The sequence below is a fragment of the Lithobates pipiens genome, unplaced genomic scaffold (genome assembly GCF_037356315.1).
Source record: "Lithobates pipiens isolate NorthernLeopardFrog02 unplaced genomic scaffold, aLitPip1_a1.2 Scaffold_18, whole genome shotgun sequence".
Classification (NCBI taxonomy): Eukaryota; Metazoa; Chordata; class Amphibia; order Anura; family Ranidae; genus Lithobates; species Lithobates pipiens.
In genome coordinates this window covers 247290082-247311203 of record NW_027507758.1, presented here as the reverse complement: position 1 = coordinate 247311203, position 21122 = coordinate 247290082, and the positions used below count along the sequence as shown (strand labels likewise).

Here is a 21122-nt window from a genome sequence, read left to right as displayed (position 1 = left end):
AGCCTCAAAACTGTCACAGAACTTAGAAGTGAGCACTATTTAAACACAGGCAGATACATTATATTGTCAAAAGTACCGTGGCGCCTGCCTTTACACACATGAACTTTAATGCCATCCCAGACCTAGTCTGTAGGGTTCAGTATTGAATTTGCCCACACTTTTCAGCTGTAACAGCGTTAACTCTTCTGGGAAGGCTGTCCACAAGGCTTAGGATTGTGTCTATGGGAGTGTTTGACCATTCTTCCAGAAGTGCATTTGTGAGGTCAGGCACTGATGTTGGACGAGAAGGCCTGGCTTGTAGTCTCTGCTCTAATTCATCCTAAATGTGTTCTATCGGGTTGAGGTCAGGACTCTGCACAGGCCAGTCAAGTTCCTCCACCCTTAACTCACTCATCCATGTGTTTATGGACCTTGCTTTGTACACCGGTGAGCAGTCATGTTGGAACAGGAAGGGGCCATCCCAAACTGTTCCCACAAAGTTAGGAGCAAGAAATTGTCCAAAATGTCTTGGTATGCTGATGCCTGAAAGTGTTTGTTAACCCAAAAGTATAAAGCTGTGCCAGCCCCTCCTATTATGGGCAGGGATAGCACACTGTACATGTCTTTGTCTAAAAACGAGGCTTGTAAATACAGATTTAGAACGATCTTCAGGCCAGTCACATATTTCGTTGACACTGTACAGCTCTGATGCATGGCTTCTGCAGGAGGGGCTGAGATCTCCTTCTGATGTCAGGGGGTCACATGGCCGCTCAGCCTCTCCTGCAATAACCCCTGGAAGCCGACTGAGAGTCATGTGACCAACCCTGAAGATTGTGCTAAATCGGTATTTACAAGCCTAATTTTTATAAAAGATTTATACAGTGTGTTATGCCTAACGATAATAGAGGAGCTGGCAGTGACTATATATACGAGGAGACAGACACGGAGCTCACAGGTAGAGAGGAGAGCTAAGAGCAGGGCTGCAGATGACGAAGGGACGTACGCCGACCATGATGGTCATGGCTCAGCAGCCCTGATTTTCGTGGTCAGCGCAGAGAGGAGGATGCAGGAATTGGCAGGTTCAGGGGGGAGGTTTTTTATTTTTTATTTTTTTACAGTTTAGAGAGGGGCAGATTACACAGCACAAGCACTGTGCTGTTTAATCTGCTTCAAGGGACTGTTTTTTTTTATTTTTTATTATATTATTTATTTATTTGAGTTAACAAACACTTTAAGAGTTCCCTTCACTGGAACCTACGAGGTCAAGCCCAAACCTCTGAAAAACAACCTCACACCATAATCCCCCCCCCTCCACCAAATGATTTGGACCTGTGCACAAAGCAAGGTCCATAAACACATGGATGAGCGAGTTTGAGGTGGAGTAACTTGACTGAACTTGCACCTCAATCCGATAGAACAACTTTGGGATGAATTAGAGCAAAGACTGTGAGCCAGGCCTTCTCCTCCAACATCAGTGACTCGTTCGTTCATTCAATTTTTCTAATCAGTAGTGGGGTCAAATCGTCTGTTTTCAACCACAGTGATGGGAACATTTAGAAATAGAATACTTCTTGGTCAAAGGAATTTTCAGACTGTGTACCGTATATACTCGAGTATAAGCCGAGATTTTCAGCCTCTTTTTTGAGGCTGAAAGTGCCCCCCTCGGCTTATACTCGAGTCATCGCTGTCTGCCCGCTCGATCAGCGTGTCGAGCAGACAGACAGCGGCCATTCTGATTCAAAAGCCGCGCCTCCGGCTCCGCCTTCGCCTGTGATAGGCGGAACACTGAATTTCCCAGCAGCCTGTGTTCCGCCTATCACGGACGTCGTATCATCCTCGTACTACAGATGAGGATGATACGACGTCTGTGATAGGCGGAACACAGGCTGCTGGGAAATTCAGTGTTCCGCCTATCACAGGCGAAGGAGGAGGCGCGGCTTTTGAATTTTACAATGGCCGCTGACGAAGAGGGCACGGGACGGAGGCAAGGCACGGCACGGGACGGGACGGGACGAAGGCAAGGCACGACACGGGACGGAGGCTCGGGACACAGGTAGGCTGGACACACACACACACACACACACACACACACACACACACACACACACACACACACACACACACACACACACACACACACACACACACACACGGATGGATGGATACACACACACACAGGGATGGATGGATGGATGGAGACACACACACACAGGGATGGATGGATGGATGGATGGAGACACACACACACAGGGATGGATGGATGGAGACACACACACACAGGGATGGATGGATGGATGGACACACACAGGGATGGATGGACGGACACACAGGGACGGACGGACACACAGGGATGGACGGACACACACACAGGGATGGACAGGCATGTCTCACCCTCGGCTTATACACGAGTCAATAAGTTTGCCAGTTTTTTTGGGGGTAAATTGGGGGCCTCGGCTTATATTCGGGTCGGCCTATACTCGAGTATATACGGTATGTGGTTTTCGTTCAAAAATTACATTAATTTTAAAACAGAATGTTAAAAGCAAGTGAAATTTTCAAACAACATTCTTTCAGCGACTGTACAAAGATTATAATAGATTATAATATTCTCGTCTGAAAATGTATCTGTGTGGCCAGCATAAGGCTCGGTGCACACCTATGCAGTTGGCATTTGATCTGTTTTCTGCAGTGCTTTTTGCTGTGCGTTTTGATTTTTGCAAACGTGATTTTGCGGCAACTTGTGTTTTTTTGCATATTTTTATTTTTTTATTTTTTTTGGCCAATTTGGTGTTGGGCGGATAAAAAAAAAAAAACACAAATTGTAGCAAAAAACACACCACATGCTTTTCTACAGCTTCTCCATTAATGTATATTGAACCAAAAAAAGCACAGTTTTGCATTTTGAAAAAGTCCTTGATCCTTTCCAAATACGTAGTGGCTGAAAAAAAAAAATATAGCTGTGAACGTGTCCCATAGGAAACCATGTTAAATGAACCGTAGTGTGTTTCTGCAAAAGACAACAGGGGTCTCCTTGGCTTTTTATGGCCTGATTTTTCTACATTTATCACCTACAGTATAAAAGAATTCCAATAACTCCTCCCAGTGAGGGTAGGAGAAAAGCCAAGGGAAAGGAAAGACAAATTCTGATGGTAGGGGACTCAATTCTTAGAAGGATAGAGGGCAAACTGTCACAATAACTGAAGCGCTGAACTATGTTGTCTACCAGGTGCTCGGGTTTGGCACATCACGGATCTGGTGGACAGATAACGGGAGGGGCTGGGGAAGACCCGGCTGTCATGGTGCACGTTGACGCCAATGACAAAGTCAGAGGTAGATGGAGTGTCCTAAAAAACGATTTTAGGGACATAGGAGCTAAATTGAGGAAAAGGACCTCCAAGGTAGTTTTCTCAAAAATATTTCCATTACTTCGAGCAACACCAGAAAGGCAGAGGGAGATTAGGGAAATAAACAAGTGGCTAAGGAGCTGGTGTAGAAAGGAGGGATTTGGGTTCCTGGAGAACTGAGCTGACTTCTCAGTCAGTTACCAGCTCTATAGAAAGCACTATCTATACATAAATGAGGAGGAGAGTGCAGATCTGCTGGGAATGAAGATGGCTGAAAGGTGAGAGGGGCTTTTAAACTAGGCAATGGGGGAGGGCCCAGAGGTAGAGATGGTCAGCATGGAACAAATTCCAGTGGGTAGTATTGGGGACATTAGTAGGTTGACTAAAGCGCCTCAACCCGAGGTACGTACAGTAACAAGTCCTATTTGCAATCTCAGAACACCCAATAAGGAGATAGTATGCGACCTGTCTAAACTACGTGGCATGTTCACCAATGCCAGGAGTCTAGCGGGCAAGATGGGAGAACTAGAGCTACTGTTGTACGAGGAGGAGTTTTTATATATATATATATATATGTATATAATAATTTAAGAGACTTGATTCAACAGCTCTCATGATTGGCTGACAACCATTCAAGGGTATTTCCTATATCGCAGGGATAGAGAGGGTAAAAAAGCGGGAAGGGGTATGCCTGTATATCAAAAATGATGTGAGAGACAACATCACTAATGGAGCAAGGGAGGAGGTGGAATCCTTATGGGTAGAGCTACAAAGGGAAGAAACTAAGGGCAAAGTAATGCTAGGAGTATGCTATAGGCCCCCTAACCAGAGGGAGGAGGTGCAGGCGGACCTCATATCACAACTTGGATTAGCGGCAAGGGAGGGAAGTGTCTTAATAATGGGGGATTTTAAATATCCAGCCATAGACTGGGTGGAAGGAACCGCACATTCATCTAAGGCTCGCCAGTTCCTAAATGTTTTGCAGGACGATTTCATGGGTCAGATGGTATATACACCAACTATAAACAAAGCGTTACTAGACCTACTGATTACCAACAATACAGACCCGATCAAGGATGTGGAAATGCAGGGTAATTTAGGAAACTGCGATCACAGATCAATTCGTCAGTATAAATCACACAAATAGGAAACATAAGGGGAATACAAAGACACTGAATTTCAAAAGAGCCAACTTCCCTAAACTACGATCCTTGTGAGAAGATACTAAATGGGATAAAATCTTAGGAACAAAGAACATGGAGGAAAAATGGGTATGCTTTAAGAGCATATTAAATAAGGGTATTAGCCAGATCATCCCAATGGGAAATTTAAAAGAGCTAATTAAAGTCCTGGGTGGCTTAACTCCAACGTAAGAATGCATATAAAAGCAAAGGAGAAGGCCTTCAAAAATACAAGGCTGATGGATCATCATCAGCATTCCAGCTTTACAAAGAACGCAACAAGAAATTAAAGCGTGCGATCAGGGCGGCTAAGATAGAACCGCGAAAAGGCATATAGCAGAGGAGAATTAAAAAAATCCCAAGATTTTTTTTTTTTTAAAGTGATTGTAAGGGCCGGTTCACACTGCAGGCGAGACGAGGCGACTCCGACTTGCCTCGCCGCGACCTGCCGCGGCCTCAGCGGCGACTTGCAAATGACTTCTGTATAGAAGTCAATGCAAGTCGCCCCGAGGTCGCCCAAAAGTAGTACAGGAACCTTTTTTCTGAGTCGGAGCGACTCGAGTCGCTCCTCTCAGAACGGTTCCATTGTACAGAACGGGGGCGACTTGCGAGAGCGAGGCGAGTCGTGTCGCCTCGCATCGCCCGCTGTGTGAACCGGCTCTAAGGGTTCGTTTGTTATTTAAACAAATAAAAATACCCTATTTTATTTTATATACTTGCAATTTTAATTGTTGTCCAAGTGGATTTTAGAAGTATAGATTTGTGATGTATTATACACAGCATATAAATCAAACCATTTTTATTCCATTATTTATGCTCTATTTGCATGATTTAATGCAGGCTGCAAAAAATAAAATAAAAAATCTACAGCCCTCTTTCTTAATTCAAATGATATCACATCACATTCTCATGGGTCTCTGCATGTTTAATCTTGCCTCTTATGACTGAAAATACAGAAATGCTATCCAATTCATGCATTCAGGATCCTCTGCTAATAAATGTTCAGCAGTGTCCCAGAATCGGTATTAAAGCTCCATCTCTGGGATTCCTCAAAGATGCATTATTTATTACAGGTATTTAAACAGCACCAACAATTTACACAGTGCTTTCTGCCCTCTAGGAGCTTACAATCTAAGGTCCTTAACTCCCATTCATACATACTAGGGCCAATTTAGACCGGATCCAATTAACCTATCAGCATGTCATGTGGGAGGAAACCATGGTACCTAGCAGAAACCCATGCAGGCACAGGGAGAAAACGCAAACTCCAGGCAGGTAGTGCCGTGGTTGGAATTCAAATTGACGACACTAGTACTGCTAGGCAGAATTGCTAACCACTTTGCCTCAGTTATTCAGTTATTACATTTTTGTTATTTATGAAATGTTTTAATTTACACTAATGAATATAAACATAGTTCTTGTACATCCTCTTAAGCCTGGTACACATGGGCCGAATGGCGGGAGACAACGGCTGCCTAAGAAAAAAAGGCCAACATTCGGCCCATGTGTATGTCATTCTGTCCGACAGAAGTAGGCCGCTTGGCCAATTTCTGTTGGATGAGCATGCTGAAAAACCAGCATCCGACCAATGACAGAGAGCATTGATCAGATTGTTCTGGTGGGAGGGCCATCCTCCTGTCAGAACACAACAGCTCAGCAGGGGAGATCGCTATAATAACTTTGCAGGGTTAGTAAAGCGGCTCCGACCGAAGCTGACTTTTTTTTGTTTTGTTTTTTTCATTCAACCCGTCAAACTCCTAGTGTTTACCAGGCTTTTGTGTGTTCACACAATATGAAAAACCCCAGGGAGGATTAATATTGCACAAAGAAATATATATTTTCAAGTACACAAGACTAATGACTTGTTTGAGTCATGACAATGCTTTGCATGATGTAAAAAGTTACAGCACAGTAACCCGTTTAACTGCCGAAGATGTGTCCAACAGATCGTGGTAGTCAAAGGGTTAAAACAAGCTCATGGACTTACTGAATTGTCACCCCCAACCCCTCCCCCTCAAGAATTTTACCTGGGCTCACCAGCCTCTGAACTGGTAAAATGTCACACCAGAAAGCAAACAAGGAGACATCAGGGAAAATGTCCCATCTCTCCTCAGTGCAGTTAACCCAAAAGTGCTCATCTCGGAGGTCTCTGGGTACTGGCTGTCAAATCCCAGTCGGCTATGGCCAGGTAAACCACTGTTTGTTCTTAGTCTGCTTGAGCAGGATTCCAGGAACATATTGTGGGTCTAATAGGCCATTGATATCTCCATAAAGAGAACCTGTTCATGCACAGTATTATTACACAGGCAGTTTGATGCCCCCCTTATGATAGCAATAAAGATAAGTAAAGTAAAAAATGAATAAAATATGTAAAAAATCATTAAAAAAAATACTAAAGGTTTTTGAGGGCTCTCACCTCACCATGCATGCATATTATAAAAATTCTTCCTCATTCAGGCCGATTTCTCATTCTCACCCTCTACATTGCACCATATTCTCCTTTCCTTGTCAGTTTTTTTCCCCTCCCTTTGGCTCCCCCTACAGACCCCCAACTTTTATGTCATTCTATTTCACTCATGCAGTCTGTTCTATGTCTTTTTTAAATATTTGCACTCTGGGATTTAAAGAACTATGGTCAAAATTTAAAAATCAATGTGCTGTAACTATACAGTCTGTTAAACATCTCACCGGTTGTTTTGCAAAAAACAGTAAGGATTTTGAGATATCCACATTTTTCCCCTACAGCTGAAAGCTCTAGTGGTTACTTCCTTTCATGAGGACACAACGATGCTTCCGCTGTCCCCTTTTGCATGATGCCACTCTGAAGAGACTATATCGTGCCGTCATGACATCATTGGGGGAGTTGCTCCTACAGTCCATGAAAAGCTCCAGCATTCCGGGCCCAGACGACTTTTCAAGTAGTTACTACAAAAAATCTGGTCCCTTGTTAGCCTGCTCTATGACACAATTTTTTTTAACTTCCTATGGGATGGAGCCCCCCTGGACAGAGACCTAAACGGAGCTTTTATTTCAGTAATCCCAAAGCAAGGAAGGATACTAGTGAGGTCGGGAACAATCGCTCGATCTCCCTTATAAATAATGATATCTAAATCATGAGAAGTATATACACAAGGACCAGGTGGGCTTCATACCAGGGAGGCAGGGTCCTGATCAGGTGAGAAGGGCCATAGATATCATTTCCCTACTAAAATCCCACTGGGATGGAGGCCCTCCGCAAACTGGCATGCTACTCTCAATAGATCAGAAAAGAATAGAAGAAGATCAGAAGAATAGAAAATGCCTTTTGATTCTGTCGCTTGGCCTTACCTTTTTGAGATCCTGGGGAGATAAGGTTTTGGCCCTAACTTCATGGGTACTATCCACTTGCTTTACTCTACCCCCAGCGCCCAAGTCAGGCTTAGGGGCCACTACTCTGAAAGCTTTAATATTCAAAAAGGCACTAGGCAGGGATGCCCCCTATTGCCGCATATCTTTGCGATCGCCATTGAAACTTTAGCCATAGCTATCAGATCAAACTCGGACATCAAGGGGGTTGCATGTGGTACCCAAGAACACTAATGCACTTTATTTGCAGACGATATGCTACTCTTCATAATGTCCCCTCTAGTCTTCAACCCTGTTCTACTCAAAACATTCCATAAGTTTAGCACTATCTCGGGCCTCACAATAAACCCCACAAAGTCACTAGCGTTAAACATTTCAATCCCTCTACCCCTACTAAACCAATTCAAACACAACCTCCCCATTAACTTGGCTTCAACATCAATACCTTACTTGGAGATCACTCTCCCAGATTGTATAAATAAACTTTATGCATCTAACTATCTTCCGATGTTATGGAAACTGGAGGAAGACCTTAAGACTTGGACAAGATGTGATCTGTCCTGGCTTGGTAGGATAAATGCGGTAAAGATGACACTGATGCCCCAGATTCTATACCTATTCTGTTCCCTCCCTATTACTATACCCAAAAAGCATTTCAAGCTAAAATTGTGGACTTTGGGGGAAGAAAGGTCACCGCCTCTCTAGGGACATCCTTTTCAGGCTGAAGAATCAGGGCAAACTAGGCCTACCAAATGTTTGGTGGCACTATTAAGCGGCGCAACTAACTCAGATCTCAGCAGTCTACTCCAAGGGACCCAAGCCTGACTGGATTGCATTAGAGAGACAAGCTGTTCCTCATCACACAATAGATTATGTCCTATGGTGTCCCGCAAAACTAAGGCCCCCCCATCTTGGCCCCCACCCTCTCACTCACTCTGTGACACTCTCAGACACACTTCATAAACAGGCCTCCCTAATATCAACATTAAAAAAATAAGGGGTTACAGGCAGTCCCTGGGTTACAAACAAGATAGGGACTGTGGGTTTGTTGTCAGAACATGTCTTTGTTCAACCTTTACTAACTATGTAACTATGTAGATTTATAAGTGTAGCTCCAGCCAAAAAAAAAATAAGCTTTTTGGATAACATAGGGAAGGGTTAACACCCCTGTATAATTTGTTTTGCTGTCTGTGCCCCTGTTCAGAAGATTTCATCTCACTTTCTGTCCCAATGACAATTGGATTTTTAAAAATTTGGGTTGTTGTGGAAACAAGGACTGCTAACAAAGCTTCAGTGGAGACACTTTTTTCCCATGACAACTCTTACAGGAGTGAATTTCCCGTCCTAGGGGTAGATGCCCTATCACTTCCTGTTATCGCCCTCTGTTTGTATTAGTAGGAGTCGTTTGTTGGTCGGATGCTTGTAACCCGGGGACCGCCTGTATTCAGAATTGGTCACTTTTTCACCTCATCGGGCGCTATCACACTGGGGATTTGCCTCAGTAAATTTGAGATGCCCGATGCTGAGAGATTTCGTCTCTCTCAGATCAAGCACTTCTTTTACACCCTGTGGATAGATAAATCGCCCCTCCCCCAAACCCCACTATATATGAACAGTGGTGCTCTAACCTCATGGATCAGAGGGGTGGGATTTCACTCATATATATGCCTCACTAGTTCAGAATAAGAGTTTACCCTCCTACGCTCCAGCTTGGGAGTCTGACCTGGACTTCCACATGGACCCTGAAGACTGGTTTCTCTCCTTCAGATGCTCATGCAAAGGTATAATGAACACTGGATTAATTGAAGCGAATGTTAAGTTACTAACCAGATAGTATTCTGTCCCCACAAGACTAGCAAAGATATATCCAGAGGCTTCACCCCTATGTTTTAGGGTTTGCAATCACATATGCTCCATACATCATATCTGGTGGACATGTCCATGCATCTGAAGCTTCAGAAATAACTTCTTCACTTTGGCGAGGAGAGTCACAGAATAGCAATCTCCCAAGACCCTAAAATATAGAATCAACAACACTCCCAAACACAAACCTGTTTCTAGAAGCCCACATATCTTTAGCAAGGGCCTGGAAGAAACCCAAGGTCTCTATCCAGGCAACAAAACACAAAATCTCCTGGATAGTGACCCAAGAACACATTACAGCAACACTCTTGGATAGGATCCAGACATTTAAAGCCATTTGGGAGCCTTGGGCGTTGTATACCAAGATCCCGCTATATCCAGGTCATATCTCGCCCTGAACAGCCGTTCCACTGGATGTCTTCTCTCCGGTCTCCCTTTGCCTCCCTTCCCGTTCTTCATTAATTATTTTCATCTCTCATCTCTACCTCCTCCCCGTATGCTCCTAACGAGAAGGAATATTAAGGGTATTTTTCAGATTTCATGCACAGTACATAAAATTACACTTTGATAATTGATTGAAGATACAGAGTTGCCACTACATGTGGAATAAAAGCCTCCTAAAAAGACAGGGTACAGGGTCATGTTACATGTCCATATATAAAATGAGAGGGGGGTACTGAGACGCCCATCTGACCCAGCATGAGCCGAGTGGGTCTCAGCGTGATCTCATTGGGGTGACCTGCAAGGCCCTCTCGAGTCGCAGTGATATGGGAATGTTTCTTCCGATATATACAGAACCATCTCTATATTGACCCAAACCCTAGTCCTCTGGATAATTTTGTCCAGGTTTATTTAGGTTGGACACACTATTTTTAATAGAAGACTCCTGATGCATCTATACTAACAAATATTAAAGTTCATACTCTGTTCTTTTGAAACATTAAAGGTTGATGGTACATTATCTATGCTTTTGTTTATTTTGATAGGGCCAAGTTAGCCCTAGTTCTGAGCTACCACTTGTAATATTATCTTCTGTACCTTTATTGCAAACATCTCAATAAACATATTAGAGAAAAGCTCCAGCATTTCAATCTTTACACAAGGCCCTGCCTAATCCCCCCATCGGCCCACAAAGCCATGCCCACTCCCACCTTTGCCCCGCCTATGCCCCCCACTGCTCTGTGTCTATACAGGCTGCTCCCAGCTTGGCTTTTCTTCTGTCAATTTACCAGATGAGAAAGGGCAGCAAAAAGCACGCAGATTAATAGAAAAATCTGTGTGCAAACTAACCTTCCAGTAAAAACCCAAATGATGTAAATAATGATATGTTATTACAAAATATATAAAATAGATATACAGTTAAAAAACCTTCTTGAGATTTTTTTTTTTTTTTTTTAATTAAAGACAATCCAATATGTGTCTCACCTCAGGGTGCCTATAATTTACAGAGGTGAAAGGGTGACCAGTGGCATAGAGTGAGAGGGCAGTCCGGGCGCAAGATCTAGAGGAGTGCAAAAAAGCACCGCCGTCCCAACTCCCGAATGTGCTGTCACTCGACTTGCACCCATTAGCAACCTGAACCTGGGAGCTGTCCGCAGATCCACCTGGCTGCCATTCCTTCTCTCCTCTGTGCACCTTGCTCCATCCTCCCTCCATCTGGCTGCCAATCCTCCTCTCCTCTGTACACCTTGCTCTTTCCTCCCTCCACCTGGCTGGCACTCCTCTGCTCTGTGCACCTCGCTTTTTGCTCCCTCCACCTGGCTGGTACTCCTCTTTTCTGTGCACATGGCGCTGTACTCCCTCCACCTGGCAGCCACTCCTCTCCTCTGTGCATATGACTCCATCCTCCCTCTACCTGGCTGCAACTCACCCTGTCCTCTGTGCACATGGCTCTGCGCTCTCTCCACCTGGCTGCCCCCCTCTATGCACATGGCTCTGTCCTCCCTCCACCTGACTGCCTCTCCTCTTTGCACATGGCTTGTCCTCACTCCACCTGACTGCCTCTCCTTTCCTCTGTGCATATGGCTCTGTCCTCCCTCCACCCGACTGCCTCTCCTTCTCTCCTCTGTGTACATGGCTTGGTCCTCCCTCCACCTGGCTGCCACTCCTCTCCTCTGTGCACCTGGCTCTGTCCTCCACTTCACCTGGCTGCAACTCCTCCTCCCCTCTGGGCATCTGGCTCCGTCCTCCCTCCACCTGGCTGCCACTCCTCCTCTCCTCTGTGCACCTGGCTCTGTCCTCCCTTCCACCTGACTGCAACTCCTCTCATCTGTGCACCTGGCTCCACCCTCCCTTCCACCTGGCTACAACTCCCTCTCTCCTCTGTGCACCTGTCTCTGTCCTCCCTTCCACCTGGCTGCAACTCCTCTCTTCTGTGCACCTGGCTCCACCCTCCCTCCACCTGGCTGCAACCCCCTCTCTCCTCTGTGCACCTGTCTCTGTCCTCCCTTCCACCTGGCTGCAACTCCTCTCTTCTGTGCACCTGGCTCCACCTGGCTGCAACCCCCTCTCTCCTCTGTGCACCTGGCTCCACACTCCCCTCCACCTGGCTGCAACTCCCTCTCTCCTCTGTGCACCTGTCTCCGTCCTCCCTTCCACCTGGCTGCAACTCCTCTCTTCTGTGCACCTGGCTCCACCCTCCCTCCACCTGGCTACAACCCCCTCTCTCCTCTGTGCACCTGGCTCCACACTCCCCTCCACCTGGCTGCAACTCCCTCTCTCCTCTGTGCACCTGTCTCTGTCCTCCCTTCCACCTGGCTGCAACTCCTCTCTTCTGTGCACCTGGCTCCACCCTCCCTCCACCTGGCTACAACCCCCTCTCTCCTCTGTGCACCTGGCTCCACACTCCCCTCCACCTGGCTGCAACTCCCTCTCTCCTCTGTGCACCTGTCTCTGTCCTCCCTTCCACCTGGCTGCAACTCCTCTCTTCTGTGCACCTGGCTCCACCCTCCCTCCACCTGGCTACAACCCCCTCTCTCCTCTGTGCACCTGGCTCCACACTCCCCTCCACCTGGCTGCAACTCCCTCTCTCCTCTGTGCACCTGGCTCCATTCTCCCTCCATCTGGCTGCAACTCCCCCCCCCCCCCCCCAAAAAAAAAATGACATGCTAAATGTGACATGTCAGGAGTCATTAAAGTGGAACTTCCACATTTGGGTGAAACTCCGCTTTATGGTGGTGTCAAACCCAGTAGAAAACATTTTTATATATTGCTCCTTACCAGTTTTTAGTTGTGATGGCTGCATTCGTTTTTTTTCTTTTTTTAGGCTGTCTTTCTTATTTTCATTTGTGATACGGTCAGCAAGTCTGTTGTTTTTCAACAACACATGCTGTCCTGTGGATGTAGCAGTTTGAGGGTTGGGCCAAACCATTTACAGCTGACAGGTGCTTACAGTGGTCAGCTTTTATTTATTTGTGTAAAACCTTTATCCCAAAAAAAGGGGGGGGGGGGGGGTGGCTTGCTGTAATCACTTATACATTTCTATCTGGAGTTTAGCTGCAATTTCCTAATCTGTCTACCGTATATACTCGAGTATAAGCCGAGATTTTCAGCCTCTTTTTTGAGGCTGAAAGTGCCCCCCTCGGCTTATACTCGAGTCATCGCTGTCTGCCTGCTCGATCAGCGTGTCGAGCAGACAGACAGCGGCCATTCTATAATTCAAAAGCCGCGCCTCCGGCTCCGCCTTCGCCTGTGATAGGCGGAACACTGAATTTCCCAGCAGCCTGTGTTCCGCCTATCACGGACATCGTCTCATCTTCGTACTACGGACGAGGATGAGACGATGTCCGTGATAGGCGGAACACAGGCTGCTGGGAAATTGTGTTCCGCCTATCACAGACAGGGAGGCGCGGCATTTGAACAGGGGAATGGGCGCCGACGAAGAGCGGTGATCCTGGGACGGGACCGGACGGAGGCTCGGCTCGGGACGGGACGGGACCGGACGGAGTCTCGGGACGGGACGGGACCGGACGGAGGCTCGGGACGGGACGGGACCGGACGGAGTCTCGGGACGGGACGGGACCGGACGGAGGCTCGGGACGGGACGGGACCGGACGGAGGCTCGGGACGGGACGGGACCGGACGGAGGCTCGGGACCGGACGGACGCTCGGGACACAGGTAGGCTGGACACACAAGGCCACACACACACACACACACACACACACACACACACACACAGGGATGGATGGATGGATGGACACACACACAGGGATGGATGGATGGATGGACACACACACACACAGGGATGGATGGACACACACACAGGGATGGATGGATGGATGGACACACACACACACAGGGATGGATGGACACACACACACACAGGGATGGATGGATGGATGGACACACACACACAGGGATGGACAGGCATATCTCACCCTCGGCTTATACACGAGTCAATAGGTTTCCCAGTTTTTTGGGGGTAAATTGGGGGCCTCGGCTTATACTCGGGTCGGCCTATACTCGAGTATATACGGTAAATCTTCTACGACATCTAACACTCCCCTCCCCCCAGACTGACAAGCTACCATACAAGGTTTCCTCCTGTTCTCCTTCATCCAGAGTGGGGGCTGTCTAATACAGGTGATGTTTTACTGGCCAGATCGCCAGGTGAAAACCAAGGGAAGTATGCCTAAAAATTAAATTAATGCAGCCACAACATTTATTGATTGGCAAGCTGCAATATAAAATATTTTTTTGTTTTGGATTTAATACTGCTTTAAGCATTACAGTGTCTCCACTAGTTTGACACTCTTCAATTACTATACTCTGAATGTTGTCAATACTAATTTCATTTCACTGTCAATCCTTTCAATACTTTCATTTCACTGTCTTTTATGATCTATATACAGTTGTGCTCATAAGTTTACATACCCTGGCAGAATTTATGATTTCTTGGCCATTTTTCAGAGAATATGAATGATAACACAAACTTTTCTTTCACTCATGGTTAGTGTTTGGCTGAAGCCATTCATGATCAATCAACTGTGTTTACTCTTTTAAAATCATAATGGCAACAGAAACTACCCAAATGACCCTGATCTAAAGTTTACATACCCCAGTTTTTAATACTGTGTATTGCCCCCTTTAACATCAATGACAGTCTTTTGTGGTATTTGTGGATGAGGCTCTTTATCTTTTCAGATGGTAAAGCCCATTCCTCTTGGCAAAAAGCCTCCAGTTCTTGTAAATTCTTGGGCTCTCTTGCATGAACTGCACGTTTGAGAATTGTGTGGCTAAGTGATATTGAGGTCAGGAGACTGAGATGGCCTCTCCAGAACCTTCACTTTATTCTGCTGTAGCCAATGACAGGTCGACTTGGCCTTGTGTTTTGGATCATTGTCATGTTGGAATGTCCAAGTACGTCCCATGCGCAGCTTCCTGGCCACTAGCAGGGGTTAAAAGCGCCCCAATAACGCTCGAAAAACGCTGGTAAAGCGCTGCTAGTTTAAGCGGCGCTTTACGAGTGTTTTTCGGGCGCTGACATTGTGAAAGGGCTCTTAAAGCACTTGGGCTTTCACATTGGGACTGCAGATGAGGCTTCTTTCAAGCGCTTTACAGGCGTTTTTTTAACGCTAAAGCGCCTGAAAAATGCCCCAGTGTGAAAGGGGTCCAAATGTAGCGTTTATGGTTGTGGCCAAAGAGCTAAATTTTGGTCTCATCACTCCAAATGACTTTGTGCCAGAAGGTTTGAGGCTTGTCTCTGTGCTGTTTGGCGTATTGTAAGCGGGATACTTTGTGGCATTTGCGTAGTAATGGCTTTCTTCTGGCGACTCGACCATGCAGCCCATCTTTCTTCAAGTGCCTCCTTATTATGCATCTTGAAACGGCCACACCACATTTTTTTTTTCTTTGCATCCCGAACAATTGTCCTGGCAGTTGTGGCTGAAATTTTAGTTGGTCTACCTGACCATGGTTTGGTTTCAACAGAACCCCTCAAATGGTTGTCGTTGCAATGTTTTTTGTCACACCGTATTTGTGCAACGGTCTTACAAGCGCACTTTTTTTTGGGGAAAAAAATTCACTTATTTGAGTTAAAAAAATAAGACAACAGTGAAGTTAGCCCAATTCTTTTATATTGTGAAAGATGATGTTACGCCGAGTAAATTGATACCAAACATGTCACGCTTCAAAGTTGCGCCCGCTCGTGGAATGGCGACAAACCTTTACCCTTAAAAATCTCCATATGCAACGTTTAAAAAAAATTCTACAGGTTGCATGTTTTGAGTTACAGAGGAGGTCTAGGGTTAGAATTATTGCTCTCTCTCTAACGATTGCGGCAATAACTCACATGTGTGTTTTGCACACCGTTTTCATATGCGGGTGCTACTCACGTATTCGTTTGCTTCTGCACGCAAGCCATTTATTTTACCTTTTTATATTTTATTTAAAAAAATAAAAAAATTGTGTCACTTTTATTCCTATTTCAAGGAATGTAAACATCCCTTGGAAAAAAAGCATGATCGGACCTCTTAAAAAAAATAAAAATAAAAAAAAGACCTCAGATCTCATATTTACACTAGAATGCAAAAAAAAAAGAAATGTTATTAAAAAAAAATAAAAAAATGAAATGCTATAAAAAAAATAAAATGTTTCCTTAAGAGCTTTGAACGAAAGTGAGGTTTTAACATCGCTTCTGAACTGCAATGGTATGGAGACGGGTGGGGGCCATCTTACCCTCACTCATCTCCATACCTAACAGGGAGAAGGACACGATCCCTGAGAGGGAACCCTCTCCCGCCGCTGATAAAAGTGATCTTGCGGCAAATCCGCCGCAGAGACCACTTTTATCTGAAAGTGGACCACCCGTTAAAGAAGAGGATACCGGGTTATGATAGCTAGCTCTTGCCATAAAAACGATATTCCTCTGCAAACTGTCAACGTATAATGACGGCAGGCGGTCCGTAAGTGGTTAAATATCCAAAAACGAGGGGTGGACGGGTGGTCTTTAGTTTAAGTCCACTTTCAAAAGTGGGTGGAACTTCGTTTTAATGTAGAAAACCCGAAAACAAAAATGTTATATATTACAACTTGCTGATCCTTAATTGTGGAGGCTGCATTAGTGTTCTTATTTAAAAAAAAAAATTTTCCCCTTTATTTTCACATGGTGAGCTGGCCATATACCAGTACAATTGTGTTAATTTTTTTTAAGAACATTTGTTTGTCATATTTTTTTTTTTCAAATCGTTTATTTTTAACTGCAGCAATCTTATCTAAGAATTGGTAAGCTGCAGTATAATACATTTTGGTTTTTAGGTTTAATACTGATTTAAGGGTTAGTGGGTGACAACAGTTTGATTTGAGTGTTTTGCTATTAATTGCAATTGTGAATGTTGTATGCATTACTTGTTTTTCATATTGAGAAGAGAAAGATATTATCGTATTTGATATCAGGCTTGGTTCACACTCATCCAAATTGGATGTGAGTTTCCCGCATCCAATTTGCATGACAGGAGAGTGTGCCCAGCTCTGAATGGAGCCGGTTCACACATCTTCTTTGTGGCGACCACGGAGTGGATTGCACAGGAGTCTTGTGCGTCTTTTGCTCAGTTTCAGGTCCACATTCAGGCAAAAATTTGGGCTTGATTCATCCCTGAAACAGAGAACAGGGACACACCAGACCCCCTGCTGTGAGCCGCATCCACACTAAGGCTGAACCCAGCCTCAGGCAAATCTACCTGTCCTTCAAAAGGCAATAAAGAAATCTTGTAATTTACTAATGTTTTCTCAGCAAAGGACTTGCTGGTAAGGAAGAGACTGAATACTTTTCACTCCTGCTGACTAAACCGTTTAGTACTGCCAGGGCCATCTTTAATATTGATTGGACCCCAGGCAAAAAAAAATTTGGGGGCCCCCTCCCATGCAATTTCACTCTCCACCTGCTCTGAGACATACAATAAATAGAAGCTGGACTTAAAATCAGTTTACTGTATCAGATCAGGCAGCAATCGTGATTGGTTGCCAGAGGTTACAGCATATCATTACTGCTTACTGACTGGTTGCTAGAAGTTACAGCACACATTACAGCTCACTGATTAGTTGCTAGAGGTTACAGCAAATGATTTCTGCTTGTTAATTAGTTGGTAGAGATTACTGTACAGTAATACTGCTCACTGATTGCTAGAGGTTACAGCACATCATCTTCTCACTGCAGGGAAGCATGATATACATATGAATGCCACCTTTATTTACATATCAATGCAGCTGGCCACAGCTATTTGCTTAGTAATGCTGCTGCTATTTACATATGAATGCCAGTTATTTACATGCAAGCACAGTACATGTAAACTGCAGGTGAGTCACCTGTACACAACAACAGGGCTAAAACTTCAAGGGACAAGGAAATTTAAACTGGGATAGTTAGCAAGTATGAGGCAGCTACTTTGGGCCCCACAACAATGACAGGGCCCAGGGCAGCTGCCCCTTTTGCCCTGCCTTAAAGACGGCCCTGAGTGCTGCTACATTAAGAACTTGTCCGCTGGCACACTGACACTTCCAGGAGTGCCATTTTGTGGGTCCCCCATAGCTTTCACTAGTTCCTCCCTTTAAACTCAAGTCACTACCCTATGTGACACGAGTTCAGAGGAAGAAACAAGTCAAAGCTGCAGGGGACCACAGAGTTTCCATTCTTTTCTTTACAGGTATGTCCTTGGCTAAAAACATTTTAGTATATAACCAAATCTCTTCAAATGGACCTTTTTTTAAAAGGCCAGTAATGATTCTGGATGAATTAAAGATCAATTTTGCATTCTAGCTTGTTTGCATATTTGCTCGGAACACTGCTGTTAATGTATCCTAATGCAAGCAATACACCTTTTGCATTCTCTAATATTTAGTGTTTTGTGTTTTCTTTTGCAGAAGCAACTTGTGCTACACCATTGATTTGTAGTGTATGCAGACCTATTGATCTGGAGAAGGACGACTACCAGAAAGTCATCTGTAACAATGAACACTGTCCACATAGTACCTGGATGCATCTGCAGTGCTTTTATGAATGGGAAAGCAGCATACTTGTCCAGTTCAACTGTATAGGTAGAGCACGAAGCTGGAATGAAAAGCAGTGCCGTCAGAACATGTGGACTAAAAAGGGATATGATTTGGCTTTCCGGTTTTGCTCATGCCGTTGTGGTCAGGGTCACTTGAAGAAAGACACAGACTGGTATCAGGTAAAGCGAATGCAAGATGACAAGAAGAAAAAATCTGTACCTGAAAAGCCAACAGGCCGATCTGTATCCGAGTCTTCTGATGATGCAAAAAAGTGCCGTGCTACAACAAAGCTCCAAAAAGGATTGTCCTTTGATCCTCCTCGAAGACATTCAGTGGACAGACAGAACTCCCAAGAAAAGGGTAGCAGTGGAGGATTACATGGTCTGCGTTCTCCTTGTGTTTCTCCTGGCCAGTCTCCTCCTGCTGGCTACCCCATCCTTTCTCCTTCTCACTTCAATGTTCCTCGCAGTTCTAGATATTTAGGAGAATTTTTAAAGAATGCAATTCATTTGGAGCCTCATAAGAAAAATATAGCCTCTGGAGGACTGCTCAGGAACACTCACTTTGACTACAGTGTTCCTGTATTGCAAGCTCACAGGTCTGGGCGTTCTGATGCACCAGTGCAGTTTCTCCGGAGACTTGACCTTTCTGAATTATTAGCTCACATACCACGGCATAAACTGAATACTTTCCATGTACGCATGGAGGATGATGCACAGGTTGGACAGGGGGAGGACCTACGGAAATTTATTTTGTCCGCCCTTAGTGCCAGTCATAGAAATGTAGTCAACTGTGCATTGTGTCACCGAGTGCTGCCTGTATTTGAGCAGTTCCCACTGGTGGATGGGACATTATTTCTCAGCCCTTCTAGGCATGATGAGATTGACTATGATGTACCTTGTCATCTTCAAGGTAAAACATTTTAGTACAATAAGTTAATAATTATAAGTCATATTAAAAGGAAATCCAAGATAAGGTATCAAAGTTGAACCTATGGTACAGCAAAAATAGACTGTAAAGTACATTTGTTTTTTTTTGTGTGTGCTCTGTCCTCATAACCTCTGACCAGTTGTACTGACTACTGCAAAGCTGTAGCCTTTTCTAGATCTGGGCCCCACTGGATGAGGTAGGTAAATATTTGATACACACAGAGACTGGGGCATGGGTTGGGTTGTAATATTCACTCCAGCTCAAACATAGTGAATGGGAGGATTAGTGACAGAAGTAAGTTCAGTTTACAAACTTCCTTCAGTGCAATGATTCCTGTTGAGTTATTGTGGACCTTTCCCTATAAATGCATTAACATACTGTAAAATATAGTGAATTTTGCATCCTATAAATCAAGGTATTCTGAGAAATGTGTCTTTGAGAATGTTTGACAGTTTGCTTTACAGTAGAAAGGAAAATAGGTAAAGTATCCATTTCTCATGTGAATGATCATGCTACTTGGATTTCAGGAAACACATTTGTACCCTTACTGTCTTTCTCCACTCAGTTTTCTGCAGCCGGATCATACGTTTTTGAACGATTTAAAGATTATTCTGCGTTACTGTTTTAAAAAAGGAATAACTTTCTACACAAACTTTAGTAAAAGCAGATATTTGAATAGGATGAATCTCTACTCTCCCACCTAGAAATCATACAGTTCAGGACACAGGAGACATATTCATATTCCATAGGATATAGGTGCATACTTTCAGATGATTTGACCCTGGCAAGCTTTTGAGGACACGCCCCCCCCCCCCCTTGGGCACCTTCCGTATGACTACGATTCCATGAGTCCTTTGTTTTTTTTGGTAGTGTCTGAAAGTAATAGACCTCCTCTTCTCATTTACAGAGAACACCTCACCATCTTCTAATGCTTATATAGAAGCTGTATATCTGGATCGGTGAAAATTTAGTAAACCTTGAGAGCCGTACCCAGACTCCACGCTGCAGGGATGGCCTGTAATGTTGCTTAAAGTGGTTGTACATCTGAGACATGAAATATGAACAAAGCATATTCTTCTACACTGTCTACTTGCCCCCATCCAAAGCATTGAGTTTGATTAATCTCTACTGCCCCAGTCCTCTTCTCTGAGTCACTTCTGATGGCTTTTCCTGACTCCAAGACCCAATTAATGGAGGAGGAGAAGAGCTCCAGATAGTCTGTAATTGATAGCCACAGCTGTGTATGTTCCCATATACTGTGAGGAGGGAAGTGTGTCCCTTCTCTCCAATCAGGGTTCCGTGTCACCCCCCCCCCCCCCCCCAAAGAGCTCTGCTGTATGACACTTTAAATTCCCACTCCTGAGAGATGCTGGGTAAAATGTATGTTTTGGAGGGTTATAAAGAAGAGAGTGCTGCAGATAAACTAGAAAATGTATGAAGGAGGATTTGTCTCATCTCTGGATTATCTGATGCTAGTCACTTCAGTGGGTATAT

The 21122-nt window shown here is 44.7% G+C and overlaps 1 protein-coding gene across 1 annotated transcript in view; it reads left to right on the top strand.

Moving 5' to 3' along the window:
• Nucleotides 1-21122, top strand: part of HECA (hdc homolog, cell cycle regulator) — an 81369-nt gene that overhangs the window by 21602 nt on the left and 38645 nt on the right. The window contains exon 2 of the mRNA XM_077486744.1: nucleotides 18570-19610. Within this exon, the coding sequence (XP_077342870.1) occupies nucleotides 18570-19610 (1041 nt within the window). The remainder of the gene's footprint in view (nucleotides 1-18569; nucleotides 19611-21122) is intronic.